Below are 20,519 nucleotides of genomic sequence, written 5' to 3' on the forward strand. Positions count from 1 at the left end.
AGGGAGTGACCTAAGGAAGAAATAGTGAGGGAAGAACAGGCTGCCTCTCTACCACCTCAGTGGTTCAGATAACTTATTGCATTTACTCTCAACCATCTTAGGCAACATATAAAAATGTTACATTAATACAAAATTACTAATATATCTAAAATCAGTATTAATTCATTTTCCTTTTGACACACCCTTCCTCTCAGCCTCTAGGTCAGGCACCCCCAGACTTAGCCCTCCAGATGTTTTGGCCTACAACTCCCATGAGCCCTAGCTAACAGAACCAGTGGTCAGGGATGATGGGAATTGTAGTCCAAAACATCTGGAGGGCCGAAGTTTGGGGATGCCTGCTCTAGGTCCTCACCCAGAGTCCAAACAAATTCTATACTATTTGCATATTTTAGGCTGTTTTTATCCTTTTTTTAGTGTTCAGATTTTGTAAGGTGCTTTTGAGTTTCATTTTTTGAAAAAAGGAACAAATACATAATAATAATAATAATAATAATAATAATAATAATAATAATAATAATGGAGCTCAGTGTTGTCTGCTCTTAACTGGCAGCAGTTCTCCAGGGTTCCAGACTCCTAGCCTTACCTGGAGATAATCATCATTATCTTCATTTATTTGTATGCTGCCTTTCCATTTTTAAGCCATGCTCAATGTGGCTTGCATCACCAAAGGATTTACATAAATACAAAAACATAAACATAGTCATAAGTGAAGGAAAACATCTCAATAAGCACCAGGGCTGGCCTAAGATATTTTGGCACTTGAGTCAAACCCCAAAATGGGGCACCCCCTTTCCCCGCCAGGGTGGGTGAAGATCCATCAGGGACAAAGGTGGGGGGAGGGGAGAGAAAGATCGACATCGGGATCTGCTGATTATGTTACATATTTCATATTGTATTGTTTTAATATGTATTCATGATGGGGCTTCTGCCTTTCTACAGAACCTTTTTTTCCACTGTATGTACGGTAAATAAACGGATAATTATGAAAGATCATGGTGGTTTGATCTAAGGTTTCATTTCTATTCCACCTTCCCTTTCAAATTTTATTCATGCATTAAATTTGCATTTCGTCCTTTATCTCAGGGTGGTTCACAGCATAAAAATACAAGATAAGAACACAAAATGCAAAATAAAAAGAAGAGCCAAACAAATTGATAACCCTCCTCGACCCCACTCCAAAGAACTTGAGGCGGTGGGTGCAATTCAGTGTACAGCTAAAGAGATTGTTGTTCTGTCAGTGTAAGAATTTCTGCTTCCCCTGTGGAACAATATCCCTTCTCTCCCCCCACCAAACGTTGATCTGGGGGTTCTCTTAACACTCCAGGGTGTATTTGGAGGAGATGGGATAGGACAGGTTTCCACCAGCACAGAGCTTTCCAAACTTTTCATGTTGGTGACACACTTTTTAGACACGCATCATTTCGCGACACGGCAATTCAGTTTTACTAGCAAACCGGAGGTTAAACTAACTCCTTTCCAGTCGACACAGTTTGGAAAGCTCTGCACTAGCAGAATGGGGTCGTTGAATTCAGCCCAGTGTATATATTTTGGTTTGCCTCCTTTCCCTGCACGTCATCGTTTTATCCTCACAACAACTCGTGTGAGTTGGGTTAGCTGCGAGGGAGTATGAGTGGTCCAAGTCAAGCTGTGAGCTTCCTGACCGAGTGAGGGTGAGGACCCTGGCCTCTGACAGGTCCTCGTCGGACACCCCACCACCCTGGCTCCATCTGCCATGATTACAGTCTGAGGGCAGAAACTGGAAAGTGCTGGAAGATTCTGGAAGATTCTAGAAGGTTCATTTCTTATGCAAATATTGTTTTGAGAATCTCAAGGTCAGGCTGGTCCAGACAGTAAAACAAGGGACTATGATATCCTGGTCACTATTCTCTCCTCTGTTTACACCTGTGTAACATGTTTCAAAATGCAATGAGTTGTATTGAATGAAACACCGTTGCCATTCTGCTGCCGCAGCAGGACTTCCCCCAATCTGTTCCGGAAGGGCCCACCCTCAGGTAGGACAAGGTCTTAGGGCAGCCCTGGTCCCAACATCATGAGACACCCTTGCCATGCGCCCTCCGTCAGTGGCAGCAGGGGCACTCACAAGTGTTCCAATGGGGTGCAAAGTTAAAAGTTTGAAAGGAAGGAGCAAGCGAGTTTCTCTTACACCAAAATTGAGAAAAATGGAGCCCATTGCTTTGACTTCATGCCTCAGCTTGTACAAATGCAACTGAGTTTTTTTTAAAATGAAAGTGAGAATCTGGTGGTTATAGTTCCAGGGGAGCAACGGTTCTCCTCCCCACTTCAGCGATCTTTTATTGCTGTTTTGCAGTGTTTCTTAAAATTTTTCTTGCATTAATGCTATTTGCTGCCATGAGCACGATTCTGGGGGGAAATATTCTACAAAAAATAACAGGTATGTTTCTGCCCGGTTTCGAACCGGGGACCTTTCGCGTGTGAGGCGAACGTGATAACCACTACACTACAGAAACTGTGCCCTGCTCTGGGTCTTTGCTTCCTCCCCCAGCTGAAAAAAACGCCTTTATTGTGCAATTTCCCCCAAGCTTGAGGGGAAGATCCCACTTCAGTAAGACCCTCACCTCCCTGGAGATGGATAGGGAGCAAATGCCTTTTCCGTTTGTCTGGCAAACGGATTCCCTTACAGAAAATTGATTTAAGGGACTAAGGAAAAACTTGGCTGTTTAAAAAGCCGTTTGGCTAAATATATTTCCTAGTCTGAGGGCTCGTCCACACTTCGCTTGTGCTGTGTCTAGAAAGCTCAGGTCTAAGTAGTTTTCCCTTTGCCCCACTCCGTTCCAAGGGCAATACTTTGGAACAAATGTCAATCTGAGGAAAACCGGAATAGCCGTTCCCTCCGACTGAGTGCTAAAGAGCGGGCTTGGGGGGGGGGGGCTGAGGCACAAGAGGAAGTGTGGATAATCCCTAAAATGAAAATGTTGAGGTTCTTGACCGAAGCCCTTATTTTTTTTATTTTTATTGTATTGCTGTGGTAATATGGTGGAAATACGGTCATAGGAAGAAAGGGACATATTCCTCCTAGTTTCTGAACTGCGGACCTTGCACATGTGAGGCGAATGTCTCTTTTGGGAAGAAATACGGATAAAACACTTAAATAAAAAGCAGGGGAAGGATTGCACCAGCCGGGACTCGAACCCAGGTCACAAGGTTGGGGACCTTGTATGATGCGTCTACACCACTGATGCAGCTACCCAAAGAAGGAAGCCTGCAGGAAAGTGCTGGGCAGCTCCCTGTATCATCTCACATGCAATATAAACGTGTGAATTTTGTCCTCAGATTCTTGCTGCGCATCCCCCTTCTTGCCTGCTTGCATTTCTTTTGCCAAAGTTTGTTTCTCTTTTTGTTCCATTTTCTGTAAGAAGCCTCCTTGACCCTAATAGCTTCTTTGACTCTGCTCATCAACCACACTGGCATCCTCTAGGACTTCACTAAATCAACTAACTCCTGTGTTGCGAACTCCAGACTAAAGACAACAGCGGCAACACGTGGACCGATGAAAAATGAGGGCATAAATGTATAACTTTATGTATATCTTTATAAGTTGCAGTGAAGCAATATTCAAGAGTACAGTCCATATACAGTAGTATCAAAATAAAATTCATCCAGTGATATATTTTGAATGCTTAGCGATATCTGTCGATGCAAATAATAGCAAATAATAGACAGTGATCCGGATAATGACACTGTTTCGACATGGTCTTCCTCAGTGTTATATATATATATTGTTCTTGATATATATATATATATATATATATCAAGAACAATAACCAATAAGGTAAATAACACAAAAGTAAACAAAATAATAGCATACCTCAGAAATGTATACAGTCAACTTCTAAGGAGCAGTGGTCATAAAACTATGTAACCACTGCTACCCAAACCAAGGTGTTAAAAGTCTAATATAATATACTAATATACACCAAACCGAACACAGGTGACTTTAGTGCTTTAGTACTTGCCAAACCAAGGTGGTGTATTTGATTCGATGCCCGTGCAATTTATTTTATATAGGTTCAACCACATGTGCGGTGGGCACACAGATAGGTGAACACCTGTCCCGCATTAGAAATGCGGTTCTGGAGGCACCTCTTGTCAAACATTTTTTATCCAAAAATCATTCAGATTCTTCACAGTTCTGTGGATCAATAGGAGAGTTGCAAACACCAGATGTGACTATGTAAAATGGTTAAGACAAAAGGAATCCCAGTTTATTTTTATGTTCAAGACACTCCATCCAGAAGGGCTGAATTCTGAGTTGGACCTGAATTGTTTTATTTAGCTGTATGGTTATGCATATTTATTTCTGTATCTTAAATCAGAGTTGGTCTGTAGCTTTACATGTTCTGTGTCTTCATGATTAGCAGGAGAGTCACCTGTGGTCGGTTTGGTGTATATTAGACTTTTAACACCTTGGTTTGGGTAGCAGTGGTTACATACCGTGTTTCCCCCTTTTTAAGACACCGTCTTATAACTTTTTTTACTCAAAAAAACAGACGGTGTCTTATTTTCAGGGGATGCCTTGTACCTTAAGGCCTCCTCGGAAGGGCCAGGCCACTGGCTCGGGGTGCTGCTGGGCGCTCTGCGCGGCACCGAGGTGGCAGGCTGCTGGCTCGGCGCTCTGCCCAGCGCTGCTGGGCGCTCCAGGCGCTCGGCGCTGCAGACTGGCGGTTCCGGCGGCGGGGGGCAGGCCTCGGGCAGCTCTCCCCCCAAAAGAAGAGGCCAGGCGCTGCAAGGCGCTCCGAGCGCTTGGCGCTTCGGAGCGCTCCGCTATGCAGCCGCCGCTTCCGACGGCGGGGGGCAGGCCTCGGGCAGCTCTCCCCCCCAAAGAAGAGGCCAGGCGCTGCAGGGCGCTCCGAGCGCTCGGCGCTTCGGAGCGCTCCGCTCTGCAGCCGCCGGCCTCGGGCAGCCAAACAAAAAGAGAAGAGGCCAGGCGCTGCAGGGCGCTCCGAGCGCTCGGCGCTTCGGAGTGCTCCGCTCTGCAGCCGCCGGTTCCGGCGGCGGGGCGGCAGGCCTCAGGCAGCTCCTCCCCCCAAAAAAAGAAGAGGCCAGGCGCTGCAGGGCGCTCCGAGCACTCGGCGCTTCGGAGCGCTCTGCTCTGCAGCCGCTGGTTCCGGCGGCGGGGCGGCAGGCCTCGGGCAGCTCCTCCCCCCCCCCCCAAAAGAAGAGGCCAGGCGCTGCAGGGCGCTCCGAGCGCTCGGCGCTTCGGAGCGCTCCGCTCTGCAGCCGCCGGTTACAGCGGCGGGGCGGCAGGCCTCATGCAGCTCCCCCCCCCCCCGCAAAAGAAGAAGCCAGGTGCTGCAGGGCGCTCCGAGCGCTCGCTGCTTCGGAGCGCTCCGCTCTGCAGCCGCCGGTTCCGGTGGCGGGGCGGCAGGCCTCGGGCAGCCCAAAAAAAAGAAAAGAAGAGGCCAGGTGCTGCAGGGCGCTCCATGCGTTCACTGCAGCAACAGCAGCCGGTTCCAGGCCCCTTTGGCTGGCTGGGGCGCTCGGCGGTCTCGCATGGAGGTATGTCTTATTTTCGGGGGGTGTCTTAGATTTCACTAATGCTAAAAAATGCTGCCATGGCTTACTTTCTGACTACGTCTTAAAAAAGGGGAAACACGGTAGTTTTGTATTGGATGAAAACCAGTGTTTTTGGTTATTAAGAACCTTGTTCATGCTGGTTATTGTTCTTGTTATAATTTTATATATATATATATATATTTGTAGTTGAACACTGAGGAAGACCACGTCGAAACAGTGTCATTATCCGGAACACTATTATTTGCTATTATTTGCATCGACAGATATCGCTAAGCATTCAAATTATATCACTGGATGAATTTTATTTTGATACTATATGGACTGTACTCTTGAATTTCGCTTCGCTGCAACTTATAAAGATATACATAAAGATATACATTTATGCCCTCATTTTTAATCGGTTCACATGTTGCCGCTGTTGTCTTTATCCTCTAGGACTTGGCAGTACTTTTCCTGTCTGTGGTGCACATTCCAGCCGAGTTTTTTTATTTTTATTATTGCCATTTTGAATAGCCCCCAAGGATTTTGGAGCAATGTGTCCCTCTCGACCTTCATACTTTCATTTCTGAGAAGCTGAAACGGAGTAATGGAATTTGGAATCTCACATGATGGCATGAAGAAGACCCTGGTGGTCTAGTGTTCAGGACTTTGTGCTCTAACAGAGTTGATTCCTGGCCAAGGAAAGGGCTTGCTCTCTCCTGGAAGTGAAGCTCTTGCAGCAGCACTGCCTTGTAGCCTCGCTTGGACTGGCTTTCTACAGAAAATGTGCTCAGACATTTTTCTATGTAGCCTTCTTAGCGCAGTAGGCAGCGCGTCAGTCTCATAATCTGAAGGTCCTGAGTTCGAGCCTCAGAGAAGGCAGCTTGCAATTCTCTTTGTTTGTTTGTTTTTGCAAAGGGTGTGCACTCCTCTGCTCTCTAAGCAAGAGGCTCAGCGGGAGGCTCTGGGTGTCAGTCTTGTGAATGTACCGGTAGGGACAGGATTGTTGCTTCAGGTGTGAGAGGGTGTGAGTGAAGGCCTAGGTAAGCCCTTGTGCTTGAACAGAGCAAATTACACTTTGAAAAAAGAATAAGGCTTATCAGGTGAAGGAAGGGAGGGATGGGAAACACTGTCATCATCTGTCCCTGATGGTCTAGTGGTCAGGATTTGGCGCTTTCACCGCCACGGCCCGGGTTCGATTCCCGGTCAGGGAATCTTTTTGCCAGGGAGAAGGAGCAATGGCTTTGCTGTGGTTCGTGTTCCATAGGTCACACTGAGGGATTCAGAAATAAATTTGGTTAAAGGAGGCATCTATCTTGCTATTCTTCCTGGTGGTCTAGTGGTTAGGATTTGGTGCCCTCACTGCCAAGGCCAGGGCTGGATTCTCAATCAGAGGATCCTTTATTTTCCTCTATTTTGAGGCATTTTTTATTAGTTGCTTTACACAGAGAAATAATGCCAATCAACATCCACCCCTCCATTACCTCCCTCACATACCTTCCACAATCAATTATCGGTTGCAAATGGATCCCTATTCCATCATAATAATTAATACAACCATCGCAGCAATTCTCACCAATCTTCTACTGTAAAAGGTTAAAGGTGTGCCTATTTAGTATATATTGAGGCTCTAATTATCACTGACTGCAACATTTCTCTGATGAAAATAGGGGCATCCTAAGGAAATCCCTGGAAAAGACCCTGATGTTGGGAAAGATGGAGGGCACAAGGAGAAGGGGACGACAGAGGATGAGATGGTTGGACAGTGTTCTCGAAGCTACGAACATGAGTTTGACCAAACTGCGGGAGGCAGTGGAAGACAGGAGTGCCTGGCGTGCTATGGTCCATGGGGTCTCGAAGAGTCGGACACGACTAAACGACTAAACAACAACAACAAAGGAAATGCGGGACATTCCGGGATAAAAGAGATAGATCTTTTCCCCAAAAAAAAGTGGTGGGGTTTTTTTGTTGTTGTTTAAAAAAATTGTTTTTATTTTTATTGAAACTTCTTACAATGGTCTCTGTTGTGTTTCAACAAAATACACAGGAACAATAATAAAAGAGAGCAGGAGGTTAAAAAATAAATGAGAATGAATAGATGTCCATGATCAGCCTCGGACAGCATGGCCAATGAGTCAGGAACAATGGTAGTTTCAGCCCAAAAACATCTGGAGGGCCACAGGCCTCCTTCCCCTGGTATAGAAGCTAAAGAAAAAGTAAATTAGGGGCACAGAGTAAATATTGTCCTTTACCTTTCTGACTCATCTCAAAAACTTAAAACCAGTAAGCGCTGGGTTCCATCTTGGGTTAATGCCATTAGTGGAACACTGATTAAAACAGGCATCCCCAAACTGCGGCCCTCCAGATGTTTTGTCCTACAACTCCCATGATCCCTAGCTAACAGGACCAGTGGTCAGGGATGATGGGAATTGTAGTCCAAAACATCTGGAGGGCCGAAGTTTGGGGATGCCTGGATTAAAATCTCCACTACATCCTTAGGATGTGACCTCAGATAGTAATGCAGATTTTAATGCTATAGACTATTTTTTTTGTTTTGGGTGGGTACTTTTGCATAATTCCAGGAGTGAAGGAACTTGTGGTCCAGTGTTGTTTGAGTCCAACTCCCATCAACCAGAGCCAGTATGACCAATGGTCAGGGATGATCGGACTATGAGTAAAATCCCAGGTATCTGAGGAATTTTGGCTCAATTGTTAAACCACTCTGCGTAGCTCTCAGCAAACAAACTACAGGTCCCAGAATTCTTTGAGGGAAGAGATTATTGTTTCAAGTAGTATCATAGTACTTTGACTGTATGGTATGTTTGTAACCTCTAACTGTGTGACAAGGATGGGGAGCCTGTAGCTCTCCAGGTGTTGCTGGACTACAACACACATCATCATTGGCCAATGGCCATACTGGCTGAGCCAAATGAGATTTGGGAGGGTCCCAACAGCATATGTGGGTCTCAGGAGCACAGTTATGTCATTCCTTGACTGCAGAGCTGACAGGCTCTCACCCTTTTTTGAACACCCACCCTTGTGGAGTGTTCCCTCAGCCTCCTCTCCTCTCCTTGGGAGTCCTCTAGGAAGCTGCTGCTGTTGTCCCTGGTCGCTGAACTTCCCCCCTGCCCCAAAGAGAGGTGCCTCTCAGAAGGCACCATTCCCTTGTGGAACCTATAGCCAGGCTGTTGCAATAAACAGCTGTGCAAGCCTTTGGGAAGCAGAGACAAGAGAGGGCATCAGAGGAGGGACGGAAAGAAGAGAGGGACAGAGGCCAGTGTTGCCTGTGGCATCCCTGACCATCTTTCAAAGCACCCCAGGTGCCAAAGCACCCTGGTTGAAAACCACTGGCCTACAGCACAAAGGTAAGAATTACATCCATTGCTTCTGACCCTGCTCACCATGGGCATGCGGCCCTTGGAAGGTTGTGGTCAATGGAATGCGGCCCTTAGGATGAGGAAGCTTCCCCGCCTTTGCAAGGAACCTTTTATAATGTGAAGTTTCAGGTTTCGTACATCAACCAACCATTTCCAATATCCCGTTATAAAGATGACCACACCTTTGTGGCTAATTTTTAAGTTACAGTTCTACAATTTTCTTTATTTTTACGGGAAACATTCTTTTAGAAAATTAAATTCTGCATTTGTACTTTGAGGGAATCACATTGCCTTTCGGCAGCTGAAGTGTGGCCAGCGCCAATGCCTCATCCTCTCTGACAACTCTAACATCCATTGGGATTGGCTCCCACGTGGATTTTCTCATGTCTACGCAGATCACTTCGATTAAGAAACCTCTGCTCGCATGACGAACATTTATAGGGTCTCTCTCCTGTGTGGATTCTCCTGTGTATCAGAAGGTATCCTTTCTGAATGAAGCTTTTCCCGCAATCCGTGCACGTGTTTGGTTTCTCTCCCGTGTGGATCCTCTCGTGTGTCAGGAGGGATGAGCGCCGAGTGAAGCACTTCCCACACTGGGCGCACCTATAGGGGGTCTCGCCTGTGTGGGTCCTCCGGTGGATGACGAGCTGCAGTCTCCGGCTGAAGCTCTGCTCGCAGTCGGAGCAGCTGTACGGCTTTTCGCCTGTGTGGATTCTCTCGTGATTGATGAGGTTGCACCGGATGCTGAAGCGCCTCCCGCATGCTGCACACTCGTAAGGCTTCTCGCCCGTGTGCATTCTCTTGTGCCTCACCAGCGTGGACTTCCGGTTGAAGCTCTTGCCGCAGTCCAGGCACGTGTACGGCTTTTCTCCCGTGTGGGTCCTCTCGTGCACGACCAGGTTGGCCTTGCAGTTAGAAGTTTTCCCGCAATACAAGCATTTGTATGGCTTCTCGGCCATTTGCACGGCCTGGCTGAAGCTTGTGTCCTCGGACTGCTCTTTCTTTATCTTCAACTTGACGATCTCCTCCTGGAAGGGACTTTCGTCTAACCCGGCACCCACTTCATCGTAATGATAAGCCTGTTTGGCCGCCTTCCCAGGATGGTTTTCCCAAGGGCCTCCTGGTGCCGGGGGACTTCCTGGCATCAGCCCCATGTCAAGCCCCTGGAAGAAATCCCCTTTGACTCTTTCCAGGGATATTCCACAGAGGTCTGTCTGCTCAGGTCTTTCCAGCTGGAATGTCTCCTCTTCATTTTCCTGTTCTTGCCCATCACCTTCAAAGGGGGAGGGGGGAAGAGAAAGGAAAATCATGGCACAATAAGTAGAGGCTTGTAGAAATTCCCCATCCCTGTTCCATTACTTTCTGTCCCTTAGTTTTTAGAGGCACCCCCCCCCCAAGAACCCTGGAGGCCATAGTTTGTTAAGGGTGCTCAGAACTGTAGTCTCTTTTGTGCAGAGGAGGGCAACCAAGATGATCAAGAGTCTGGAAACAAACATTAAACGGAACAGTTAAGGGAGCTGGGTATTTTTAGACTGGAGAAGAGGAGGCTGAGAGGAGATAAGATAGCCATCTTCAGATATCTCAAGGGCTGTCATATGGAAGAGGGAGGAGGCTTGCTTCCTTCTGCTCTGGAGGGAAGGACCAGAACCAATGGCTTCAAATCACAGGAAAGGAGATTCTGACTAAACATCGGGAAGAACTTTCTGAGAGTAAGAGCTGTTCAACAGTGGAAGAGGGTGGACTCACCTTTGTTTGAGGTTTTTAAACAGAGGTTTAAAATGATTCCTGCATTGCAGGGGGTTCAACCAGATTTATTTATTCAGTTCATATTTATTTCATAAAATTTATACACCGCTTTGACTTGTGGTTGAACTGTTTAATTATTATTTGCTGAAGTTTAATGTTACTGTTTACTACAGTGGTACCTCCAGTTATGAACTTAATCCGTTCCGGAGGTCCGTTCGTAACCTGAAGCAGTTCTTAACCTGAGGTGCGCTTTCGCTAATGGTGCCTCCTCCTGCACGTGCATGCCTCTGGCGCGCAATTTCTGCTCACATCCCGGGGCAAAGGTCGCAACCAGGAGCAACTACTTCCGGGTTAGCAGAGCTCGTAACCCAATGCGTGCTTAACCAGAAGCATTAATAACCAGAGGTACCACTGTATTAGATTCTGATGGATTGTTGAATGTTGCTTTGTTTGATATAAGTTGTTTATTTTAACGTTATTGTGACTTTTATATTGAATCAGATTTTTACTATTAATGTTTGATGTTTTATTTTGTTTTTATGTCTTGGAAGCTGCCCAGAGTGGCTTGGGCAACCCAGCCAGATGGGTGGGGTATAAATGTATTATTATTATTACTGTATTATTATTATTATTATTATTATTATTATTATTATTATTATTTATTACTATTATTGACTGTAAAGAAAGCACACCTCATTGATGACCCTTTGAGCCCCTTCCAACCCTATAATTTTATGATTCTGTGATGGTTTTGTTCTAACCCCATTGTCGGACACAGCATTTTTATTTGTGTTTTAACAACTAGCAATTAAAAGTCTTGTGAATTCTTACCGCAGAAATGGGATTCTCCGTCACTCTCCTGCTTGGCTTCCATGGAAAGCTGCATCTTCCCGGGGGCCCAGGAGTCTTGTTCTGAATTAGGGCTGCTGACAAATGAGCTTATTGACAACCCTGATTCCTGGGGGGGGGGGGAAGTGGACGATAATAAATGATAATAAGGAGGTTAACAGTATTGCTGCAGATGTCTTAATGACAAGGAAGTTGATAGGACATTGTGGTGCAGAAAAGTAAAACCCCAAGTATGAGAATTTACAGGGACAGATTTGGAATTTATTTTGCAATGTTATTAAGGTTGTTTCTACGTATATTCTCTTTCACATGTGCAGGGACAATGGCAGCTGTAGTTCACCCACATCTGGAGGGCCAAAGGTTCCGCACACTAGGCGTAAGCAAACACATGTGGCCACCCCATCTATCTTGGGGCCAAACTAGATTATTTTATTTAAAAAAAACAGAGCTTGAGGAATTGCCGCATCCATTTCTCTGCCCCTCACGCCAATAGACGGCATCCCTGCCATTTTTTCCGGGTTCTCTCTGGGTTTCCCGCAGGCTAAGACACTCACCTTTCCTTCCCACCCTTCCGACTCTTGCAGCTTCAGGAGGAAATCTTCTGCCAGGACGACTGCCTCGCTGCAGGTCTCCGGTCCCTGTTCGCCGACCCAGCTCTGCATTTCCGGAGGCAAGATGCTCAGGAACTGCTCCAGAATCAGCACTTCCAGGATCTGGTCCTTGGAGTGTTTCTCTGGCTTCAGCCATTGGTGGCAAAGCTTCCACAGCTGCTTGCAAACGTACCGGGGCCCCTCAGCTTCCTCATAGCAGAAGCGCCGGAAGCATTGGCGTTGTGTCTCTGAGTCGGCGGCATCTTCACTTGCTATCTGGTCCTTCCCTTTCCCTGAAGAATCCAGCCCTCTGCTGGGTTTCTGAGCTCCCCGGAGGCCTAGCACAGCCGCAGTTGCCCAGTCTGCTTTCGGCCACTGGCTGGCCCCAGCTATTTCCTTGAAGGAGGCCTGGAACTCCTTCGTGTCCGCCTCAGAGATGGGCTCAGGTAGCCTGAGGTGCCTCCATCCTGAGCAAGGGGACTCCATCGTCTTCAGGAACTCCTGCCCCTGGTTTTCCCAACGCTCCTGCAAAGCTTCCTCTGGCTCCAGCTTCACTTGTGCTGGGCCTTCGCCGGTCAGGAACTCCTTGACGGTCCCGACTTGGACAACCTGAGGCTCCCTTTCGCCTGCCTCCAGCTTCTCTTGGGATCCCGGTTCTGTTGGGTCCTGCTCCTCCATTTTTATTTCTGGCTGGAGTTCCTGGGCTGAAAAGGAAAGTCAGTTCTTGATCAAGGGCAAAGCATTAAGAACATAAGAAGAGGCGTCTGGATCCGGCCAGTGGTCCATCTAGTCCAGCACCCTGTTCCCACACTGCCTATGGGAAACCTGCAAGCAGGATTCGAGCCCAATAGCCTTCTGCCCTCCTGCGATTTCCAGTAACTGGGATTCAGTAGCCATCAAGAGCCCTCTTCTCTGGGAATTTGCCTAATCCTCTTTTTTATGCTTTTTATTGAGTTTCCCACATGGCAAAAATTATACATTCCAAATAAAACACAAAAGAAACAACAAATTTACAAATAAACCAATATACACAAATCCTTAAATTCCTCAAAGAGACTTACATTGTTTAAGTTTTTTTCTTAATTCACAAATTCTTGATTTCTCCATATGACTTCCAACCTCCTCATTGAGGATCCATCCTTATTTTCTTATTATTATTATCACTGCTTCAGTATTTCTTATCTCAATTTCTTCCTTTTATTTTGTCTCATGTATTCTTAATCTAACTTGCAGATTGCAGAGTTTAGTCAAAACATATCCAGGTTTTCACTTGTGGACAATGTTTAATTAAAGATTCTTTATAAATGCCCCATTAATTTTTATACCTTTGGGTTGGCTCTCTCCTAATTATCTCACTAAATTTTGATAATTCAAGATATTCAAGATTATTTTCTAATCCTCTTTTAAGGCCATCTAGGTGGGTGCCTATCACTGCCTCCTGTGGGAGCAAGTTCCATAGTTTAATTAAGCACTGCAAGATAAAGTGCTTTCCTCCATCCTGAATCTTCCAGGGAGGAAGGTTGCAACCACCGCAACACAATCCTTCACATCTCCCTACGATCTGCAGGGGAGACCTTGGTGGAGGTGCCCCCACTGGTGACTGCCTGGTTGGCGGTGACTCAGGTGACAGGGCCTCCTTGGTGGTGGCTCCCTGTTTGTAGAATGTCCTCCCTAGTGAGGTGCACCATTCTCCTTCATTATTAACTTTTAGGTGAGAAGTTCCTTTTTACCCAGTCATTTGATGGCTGAAAATATTAGTTTTGAGAGTTGGCGATTGCTTTTAGTTCTTAACTTTTTTTAAAGGCTGCTTTTAATTGTTTCTAGAAGTTTTGATTGTACTGTTTTGGGAGACGTGTTTTCCACCCTGGGCACTTTAGGAGGAAGCTGTATATAACTAATAAATAGAGAAATTGAAGTTCTATTCAGAAGTAAGCCTCATTTAGGCTCCTGATATCTGCAATGCTGTCTCTCTCGTAAACATGCACTTTTTTACTCTGACAGTCTAGTGCAGTGGTGTCCAAACTTTTTTCCAAGAGGGCCAGATTTGATGAAGTGAAGGGCCATGAGGGCCAACCAAAGGGCCAACCAAAGTTGTTGACTTTTTTAAGGATTGAGCTTTTTTAGGATTGAAATTGTTGAGGTTTTTTTTTTTTTTAGGATTTTACCCCAGGAAATAAACTGCCACAGGGGCCAGATTAAACCGACCGGCAGGCTGGATTAGGCCCCTGAAACGGACTTTGGACATGCCTGGTCTAGTGGAAAGGGTCATGGAATCACAAAAAGAGTTGGAAGGGACCACAAGGGTCAAGAATCCAGCCTTCTGCTGGGTTTCTGAGCTCCCCAGAGGCCTAGCACGGTTGCAGTTGCCCAGTCTGCAGGCGTTTGGACTAGAAGATGATCCTCAAGGTCCTTTCTAACATTATGATTCTATGGTTCTTTTTAATACCGTGCAAAACCACAGCAGAGTTGCCAACACAAGACAGTCAGCAACCCCCAGAACTGACGCTGGTGTTTCATTACAATCCTGTCCCAGTCATGTGTGAAGTGGGAATGCAGTGGAGAACCTTATTTTAACACCCAAAATGGGTGTGTGTGAAACAGCTATCTTCCAAGCTGCGAGGATCGTTGAGGCAACGTGTGCGTGAAGCACTTTGTGCACTCAATACATGATATTATAATGTGCAGTTACTGCTACGCTTAAGGTTGACAACTTTCCAGGCACCTCCGCTCCTGTGCTTTTAAATGGCAGGCAATGACGCCCACCTGCATGACGCTCGCCTGCGCCTCCATGCCACAAAATGCTTCACTCTTTTGATTTCTGCCACATTACGTTGCTGTCAAAGGCAGAGGAGCAGGCTTGACTTGGTTCCCCTCTGGATAAGTTGGCAACCCTGGCTGCCAACTGACCTGTGGGAAACCAGCTGGGCCTGCTCCTGTGCCTTTAACAGCAGCCTGCCATTCAAGAATCAGCTTTCCATGGCAAGGGAGATACCGTAAATGCAGTTGCAAGCTGACTGCTGCACATCGAGCCCCTAGCAGAAGGGAGAAGGCATGCTGGCAACGGTAAAAGGGAAATCTGGGAACATCGCCCTCTGCAGCTTTCCCCCACGGCTCTTAATTTCTCTTCCATCTCCCTCTTAATTGTTTTTTCTCCTTCTTCCTGTCCAGCGCCTGGTGGGGGGGTGTTAACTCACCTGCTCCTTGTGCCTTTGGCATTGTTGCAACTTCTGGGAAGAGATCTGCAGCCCCCAATGGCTCCATCCAAGAAGCAAAAACCCCTGGAGGGAAGAAGGAAGGTGGTGGATCAGGAAGGTGCCTCAGCTTAGGTCACAAGTTTGCATGCCCCTCTAGCCGTCGCAGCTCTCTGTGTTTAACTCCTTCAGGACTATGGCACATACACAGTCAGGCATCCTAAAACATGAATGGAAACAGAAGTTGCAATTGAGTCCCTGTGTGACCTCTCCCGGCTCTGGCAATTTGATGCCTGGCGTTTTGTCCTGTTGCAGGCTGCCTACTTAAAATGTCAACGTGGATTGCTTAGAATTGTGAGGTTTAGCCCTTTCTCTGGGACTTTAATAGTTAAATCTCAGGGAGAAGGGGAATGCTTCATTCTTGTCTCTCTAACAGCGCATTCATGCTCATGCATGTGCATGCACAATAAGGCCCAGGCTGCTTTTCCACGGGCTGCAGCTGCTGAGACAAATTTGGAATTATTGACCTCACAGTGGCATGGAAATGGACATTTCCTAGCAGTTCTGTAACCTAAAAGTGGGGGGAAACAAAAAAACCGCTGGACTTTTAAATCTGTGAAGGTGGCCTGATTCACATGTAATGCAAAACCATGGTTTGCAAGACATTCTTTATAATTTGCTTAATGTGATCATTTGGACCTGGCACAACAGCTTAACGTTGTTTTTATTAACATGACTGGGATAGCTCAGTTGGTAGAGCATGAGAGCATCTCAGGGTTGTGTGTTCGAGTCCCACATTGGGCAAAAGGATTCCTGCGTTGCAGGGGGTTGGACTAGATGACCCTTTGGTGTACCTTCCAACTCTACAATTCTATTATTTGCAGGTGCAAACAGTATTGAAGGCAGGATGGTGCATACCCACTCTGATACCACCATGAGCCCAAGGCTTCGTACCGTGTTTCCCCCTTTTTAAGGCGTAGTCATAAAATAAGCCATAGCAGCATTTCTAAGCATTTGAGAAATATAAACCGTACCCCGAAAATAAGCCATAGTGATAGGTGCTGTGCGGAAGAGATCACTGAGCTCCCCGAGTCAGCAGCAGCAACGCCGGCCGCAGCAGTGTTTGCTGAGTCCTTTCTTGCTTTTGGGACTTGGTTACTGTGCTGGCTTGGGATGGTGTGTGTGCAATTGCTGTTGCTGCTTCGTGTTTTTCAGCTGGATTCTCTGGGTTCTAAGCACTTTCCCCCGTTTGTTTGTGAAGCAGCACTCGGCTGCAGCCCCTGCCTCTCCCGACGGCTGCATGAATGCGAGGCCCCGCCCCCTCTCCCCTTCGTGGAATGAAGAACGGAGTTTTAGCAGCATTTCCTCATTATAAAAAAAAGGTCAGGAACTTTTACTTTAACCTCAAAAATGGGATATTTCCTCTCTCTAAAAACAACTCTGACCTGAACACCAATAAAACGGGGGTAGATCACCTCCAGTTTATAAATCCACAAGTAGATCGCAGTCTCCTGGAAGTTGGGCTCTATACTTTGGCTGATTGCAAGCCTTTGCATCTTTAAAAAACAAAAACCATGCGCTTCTCAGTCTTAATTTTCCTTTAATTCATCCCCCTATACCCTCCTCCAACCATTGCCTCCTTCCATTCCTTACCCCCCTCCCTCTCTCCCCACTTCCCTCACTCCTGTGCGATCTCATTTAGTCATATACTTGCTTTTTCTGTTGTGTTGTCTATTTTATATTTAATATTATTACCCTTTATGATGTTATTTTTTCCCTTGCGATAATTATTTATTTTTTATCTTTAACTAACTTTCCATATTTTTCCATATATAACTCAACACTTTCCCATTCCTTCTTAACTCTTTGGATAGAGTGCCCCCCCATTATTGTTGTTAATTTTACAATTCCTGGATTTTTTTATGGAACCGAACAGCTCGGGTGCTTCAGAATGTGCCTTCTGTTGCTACAGGGCTATGGGGCTTCACTATTTGACCCCCCCCCCCCAGGTTGGGATTTTTAAAGTAGTTCTGTGGGTCCCAGGGCGCAGAATCACCCCCGATCCTTTCCTTTGTCTAAACAGACCTCTTCCCCCCTGACTTTGGAAGGCTGTGCTTCAAGGGTGATACCAGGGGTTTTTAAAGACCTGCGCCTCTTAAGGATTGTTACGGTCCATAACTTCCATTGCTTTCTACAGGGTTGGGGGTTTAAAGCACTGCCACCCCCACCCCACCCTGCAGGCGCTCGGAACTGGCAGCGCCAACAACGCGCCCAGCAATGTGCAGAAGAGAGCACTGAGCGTCCTGAGCCAGTGGGTCCCAGTTGTACCAGCACTTTTTTTTTAAAAAAAGACACCCCCTGAAAATAAGCCACTGTGTGTTTTTTTGAGGGAAAAAAGTTATAAGACGGTGTCTTAAAAAAGGGGAAACACGGTATATGCCGTTTATTTATTTTTTGTCGTTTTATTTCTGATAAAATTTATTTATCACTTCATTGAAAAGCAAACCTGAAAGTAGCATAGTAAGGCGCACACGCACACCCGGCATTGAGAATCCGTACATTTAAAGCACCTCCCCCCAAAGAATCCCGAGGAATGCAGTTCGAACCTCACAGAACTACAACTCCCAGCATCCTTAACAAACTACAGCTCCCAGGATTCCGGTGGCGGGGGAGGGGACGTGGAACGTGCTTGAAATGTTTGGTGTGCTCACAGCGTAAAAATGAACGCACAATAAAAAGGACACCCGGAAGCCCTGCCGGTTACTTTCCCTACATCAGGCTTAATGGGTTAAAAGCTCCGAGCTCTCCTGCCTAGAGAAGGCGCAGCCAAAGCGGAGACATTATTAATATTATTGTTGTTGTTATTGTTTTTTAAAAAGTTCCATAGAATTCCTCTTCCTGTCCCGCCCCCTTGGCTGAGTATCCTTTTGGGTCGTTCCGAAGTTTGGAATTATTATTATTTTGCAATTTTGCAGCGGCTGCAAAGGACTCAGCGCCTTTTGGGAGCGGTAAGTTAAGTCGGGGGTTTGGGAGAAGGGGGCGATTCGGAGGCGAAGCGGCGGATGGATGGTTTGGAAGGGGAATCCGAAGCAAGGAGTAAACAAGATACACACCTCTCTCCCCGCCTTCCTTTCCCACGCCTGCCAGATCAAAGGGAGAGCTTGTTAGCTGATCTTCGCTGGGGCCACACCGCGTGCTCTTGTGGAAAACAGAACCTCCACCTACAGGTGCAGTGTACCCCTGTAGGCCAGATGCTGTGGGGAGCGGGGAGGAAAAAAGCAACAACAACCCCCCAAAAATCAGGGTAGGGTTGTTGCTTTGATCTTTCGCTTGCAAGCTTCAGAACATAAGTAGAGATGAGCTGGAAAACCGCTGGGAAGTTTTAAGCTGTTTTTTTGGGGGTGTGTTTTGTGTTTTCCTTTTCCTTTTTTAAAAAATCTTTATTGAAATTTCAAAAAGTACATAATTTTATGTGCACTAAACATGGTGAGATGTAAATAAAGAAGAGAAAAGGAGAAAGAGAAACAACCCATGTAGAAGGGAAAATAAAGGGGGGGAACCCAAAACTATATATTTTTGCAAGGTTGTTATTGTTCTTCACCAGAGCTTAACCTGCTACAGTATTTGTAAGAACGGATTCCAAACATCATTGAATTTGTCCATGGCAAGTCTGCGTTTATATGCAAGTTGTTCATATGTTGTGAGTTTGTGCATAAGTCTTCAATCCAATTGTAGAAGGGAGCTACATTTTTATTTTTCCAATTCATCAGTACAGTTATACCTCGTGTTGTGTCCGCTTCATGTTGCGTCACGTCCTGTGGTAATCCAGAAGTACTGGAATGGGTTACTTCTGGGTTTCGCCGCTCGCGCATGCACAGAAGCGCAAAATTACGCTGTGCGCCTGCACAGACGCAGCACTTCAAGTTGCGGGCATTTTATGTTACGGTCAGGCCTCCAGAAGGGATCCCACCCATAACATGAGGTACCACTGTATCAGTATTTTTGCTGTGGTAAGGGCACGGAGAGTCCACTCCTATTGTCCTTTTGTAAGGTTCCATGTACTGGATCCCTAATTCAAGAGCATATTTTGCTCTGTAAATGTAAGGCTGTTCCGTACAGTTCTGTTGATGGTTTCCGTTACCTTCTGCCAAAATTATTTCAATATAGGACAATGAAAAAACATAACGTTTTAAAGAAGCATTATCCCTATTGCATCTCCAGCAGAATGTACTGTAAGCAGAGACGAGCTGGAACACCACTGGGAAGTTTTTAGTTTAGAGAAAGAGGAAAGGGAGGTGCAGGATGGAGGTGTATAAAGTTATACAGAGGGAATATTTTCTCTCTCTCAGTCCTAGAACTCCAGCACATCCAACGAAGCTGAATGCTGGAAGGTTCAGGGCAGACGGAAGTACTTTTTCTCCCAGCTCAGAGTTTAACTATAGAATTCGCACCCCTGAGCTGTTGTGGATGATCACCCACCTGTACTGGTGTAAAAGAATAGATAAATTCATGGGGGAGAAGGCTTTCAGTAGCCACTGGCCTGCCACAGCATGGGCCTAGCGGGGAGGGGGGTCAGCTGCTCCTCATCAAGTAAATAAATAAAAATACTTATACAGATAGCTTTGTTCTGCCTCCCCTAACAAAAGTCCTGTCCCCCTGGTTGGCAACTGTGAGAACAGGATACTGGCCTAGATGGGCCATGAGTCTCCTCCAGCGATGCTCTTTTTATGTTCCTGGACCGAGACTCCGTCCCAAAACTGAATCTGAAAGAATTGGGTGTTGCTGTTCTTTTGCAAGGGGGGAGCGATAAATTTTATTCTTTCAACTTTACGAAATATGACATTTAGAGCACTGCAAACACTATTTGAATATTCATATATGATTGGCCATTCACGAAATGCTACTCATTTAAGATATCCACCTCCTGGCTTAATAGGACAGTTAAAGCATTATAAAACCCACTTCCAATGCTTTCTCCTTCAAACTTCTCAGCCAAATATCTGTCTCCCAGAACCTATGGCTTTGCTGCTGCTTTCTGTTGTTGTGGGTTTCTCGTTAAAGCCAGCAGGTTTGGCTGGCACCAGCTGTTCCCAGATCTGCTTTAAGAATTCATACTTGCTTGTCTTTGAGCTTCTGTTCCTCATCCTCTCTCTCTTTCTCATTACATGCATTTCTTTTATGCTTGCACCCCAACATACGCACACAAATCTCTTTGTGCTCTAGGGGTAATA

General features: G+C 46.1%; 2 protein-coding genes and 3 non-coding genes across 5 annotated transcripts in view; 3 read left to right on the top strand and 2 right to left on the bottom strand.

Moving 5' to 3' along the window:
• Nucleotides 1-2,416: 2,416 nt before the first annotated feature.
• Nucleotides 2,417-2,489, bottom strand: TRNAV-CAC (transfer RNA valine (anticodon CAC)). Its single transcript has one exon. It is a non-coding gene; the product is annotated as a tRNA-Val (tRNA).
• A 3,855-nt stretch (nucleotides 2,490-6,344) lies between these two features.
• On the top strand, nucleotides 6,345-6,417 carry TRNAM-CAU (transfer RNA methionine (anticodon CAU)). Its single transcript has one exon. It is a non-coding gene; the product is annotated as a tRNA-Met (tRNA).
• A 260-nt stretch (nucleotides 6,418-6,677) lies between these two features.
• Nucleotides 6,678-6,749, top strand: TRNAE-UUC (transfer RNA glutamic acid (anticodon UUC)). The gene has a single exon. It is a non-coding gene; the product is annotated as a tRNA-Glu (tRNA).
• Nucleotides 6,750-9,106: 2,357 nt separating this feature from the next.
• On the bottom strand, nucleotides 9,107-15,508 carry LOC118081217 (uncharacterized). Its single transcript, XM_035107554.3, has 4 exons — nucleotides 15,292-15,508; nucleotides 12,062-12,801; nucleotides 11,490-11,616; nucleotides 9,107-10,185 (listed from the first exon to the last, which is right to left on the bottom strand). The coding sequence occupies exons 1-4, from the start codon at nucleotides 15,356-15,358 to the stop codon at nucleotides 9,257-9,259; spliced, it is 1,863 nt and encodes a 620-aa protein (XP_034963445.1). The 5' UTR covers nucleotides 15,359-15,508; the 3' UTR covers nucleotides 9,107-9,256.
• A 2,652-nt stretch (nucleotides 15,509-18,160) lies between these two features.
• Nucleotides 18,161-20,519, top strand: part of LOC148687080 (uncharacterized) — a 34,638-nt gene continuing 32,279 nt past the window's right edge. Inside the window, exon 1 of the mRNA XM_088663542.1 lies at nucleotides 18,161-18,296. The gene's annotated coding sequence lies outside the window, so the exon portion shown is untranslated. The remainder of the gene's footprint in view (nucleotides 18,297-20,519) is intronic.

This window comes from Zootoca vivipara, chromosome 2 (assembly GCF_965207765.1).
Source record: "Zootoca vivipara chromosome 2, rZooViv2.hap1.1, whole genome shotgun sequence".
Classification (NCBI taxonomy): domain Eukaryota; kingdom Metazoa; phylum Chordata; class Lepidosauria; order Squamata; family Lacertidae; genus Zootoca; species Zootoca vivipara.

Bases quoted from the DNA above. Each gene is read 5' to 3' on its own strand.
- LOC118081217 (XM_035107554.3), bottom strand. From the start codon at position 15,358: ATGGAGCCATTGGGGGCTGCAGATCTCTTCCCAGAAGTTGCAACAATG. The intron at 11,617-12,061 runs GTGAGTGTCTTA...CCCCCCCCCCAG, and splicing joins CGGAAGGGTGGGAAGGAAAG to GAATCAGGGTTGTCAATAAG. The intron at 10,186-11,489 runs GTAAGAATTCAC...CCCCCTTTGAAG, and splicing joins CGGAGAATCCCATTTCTGCG to GTGATGGGCAAGAACAGGAA.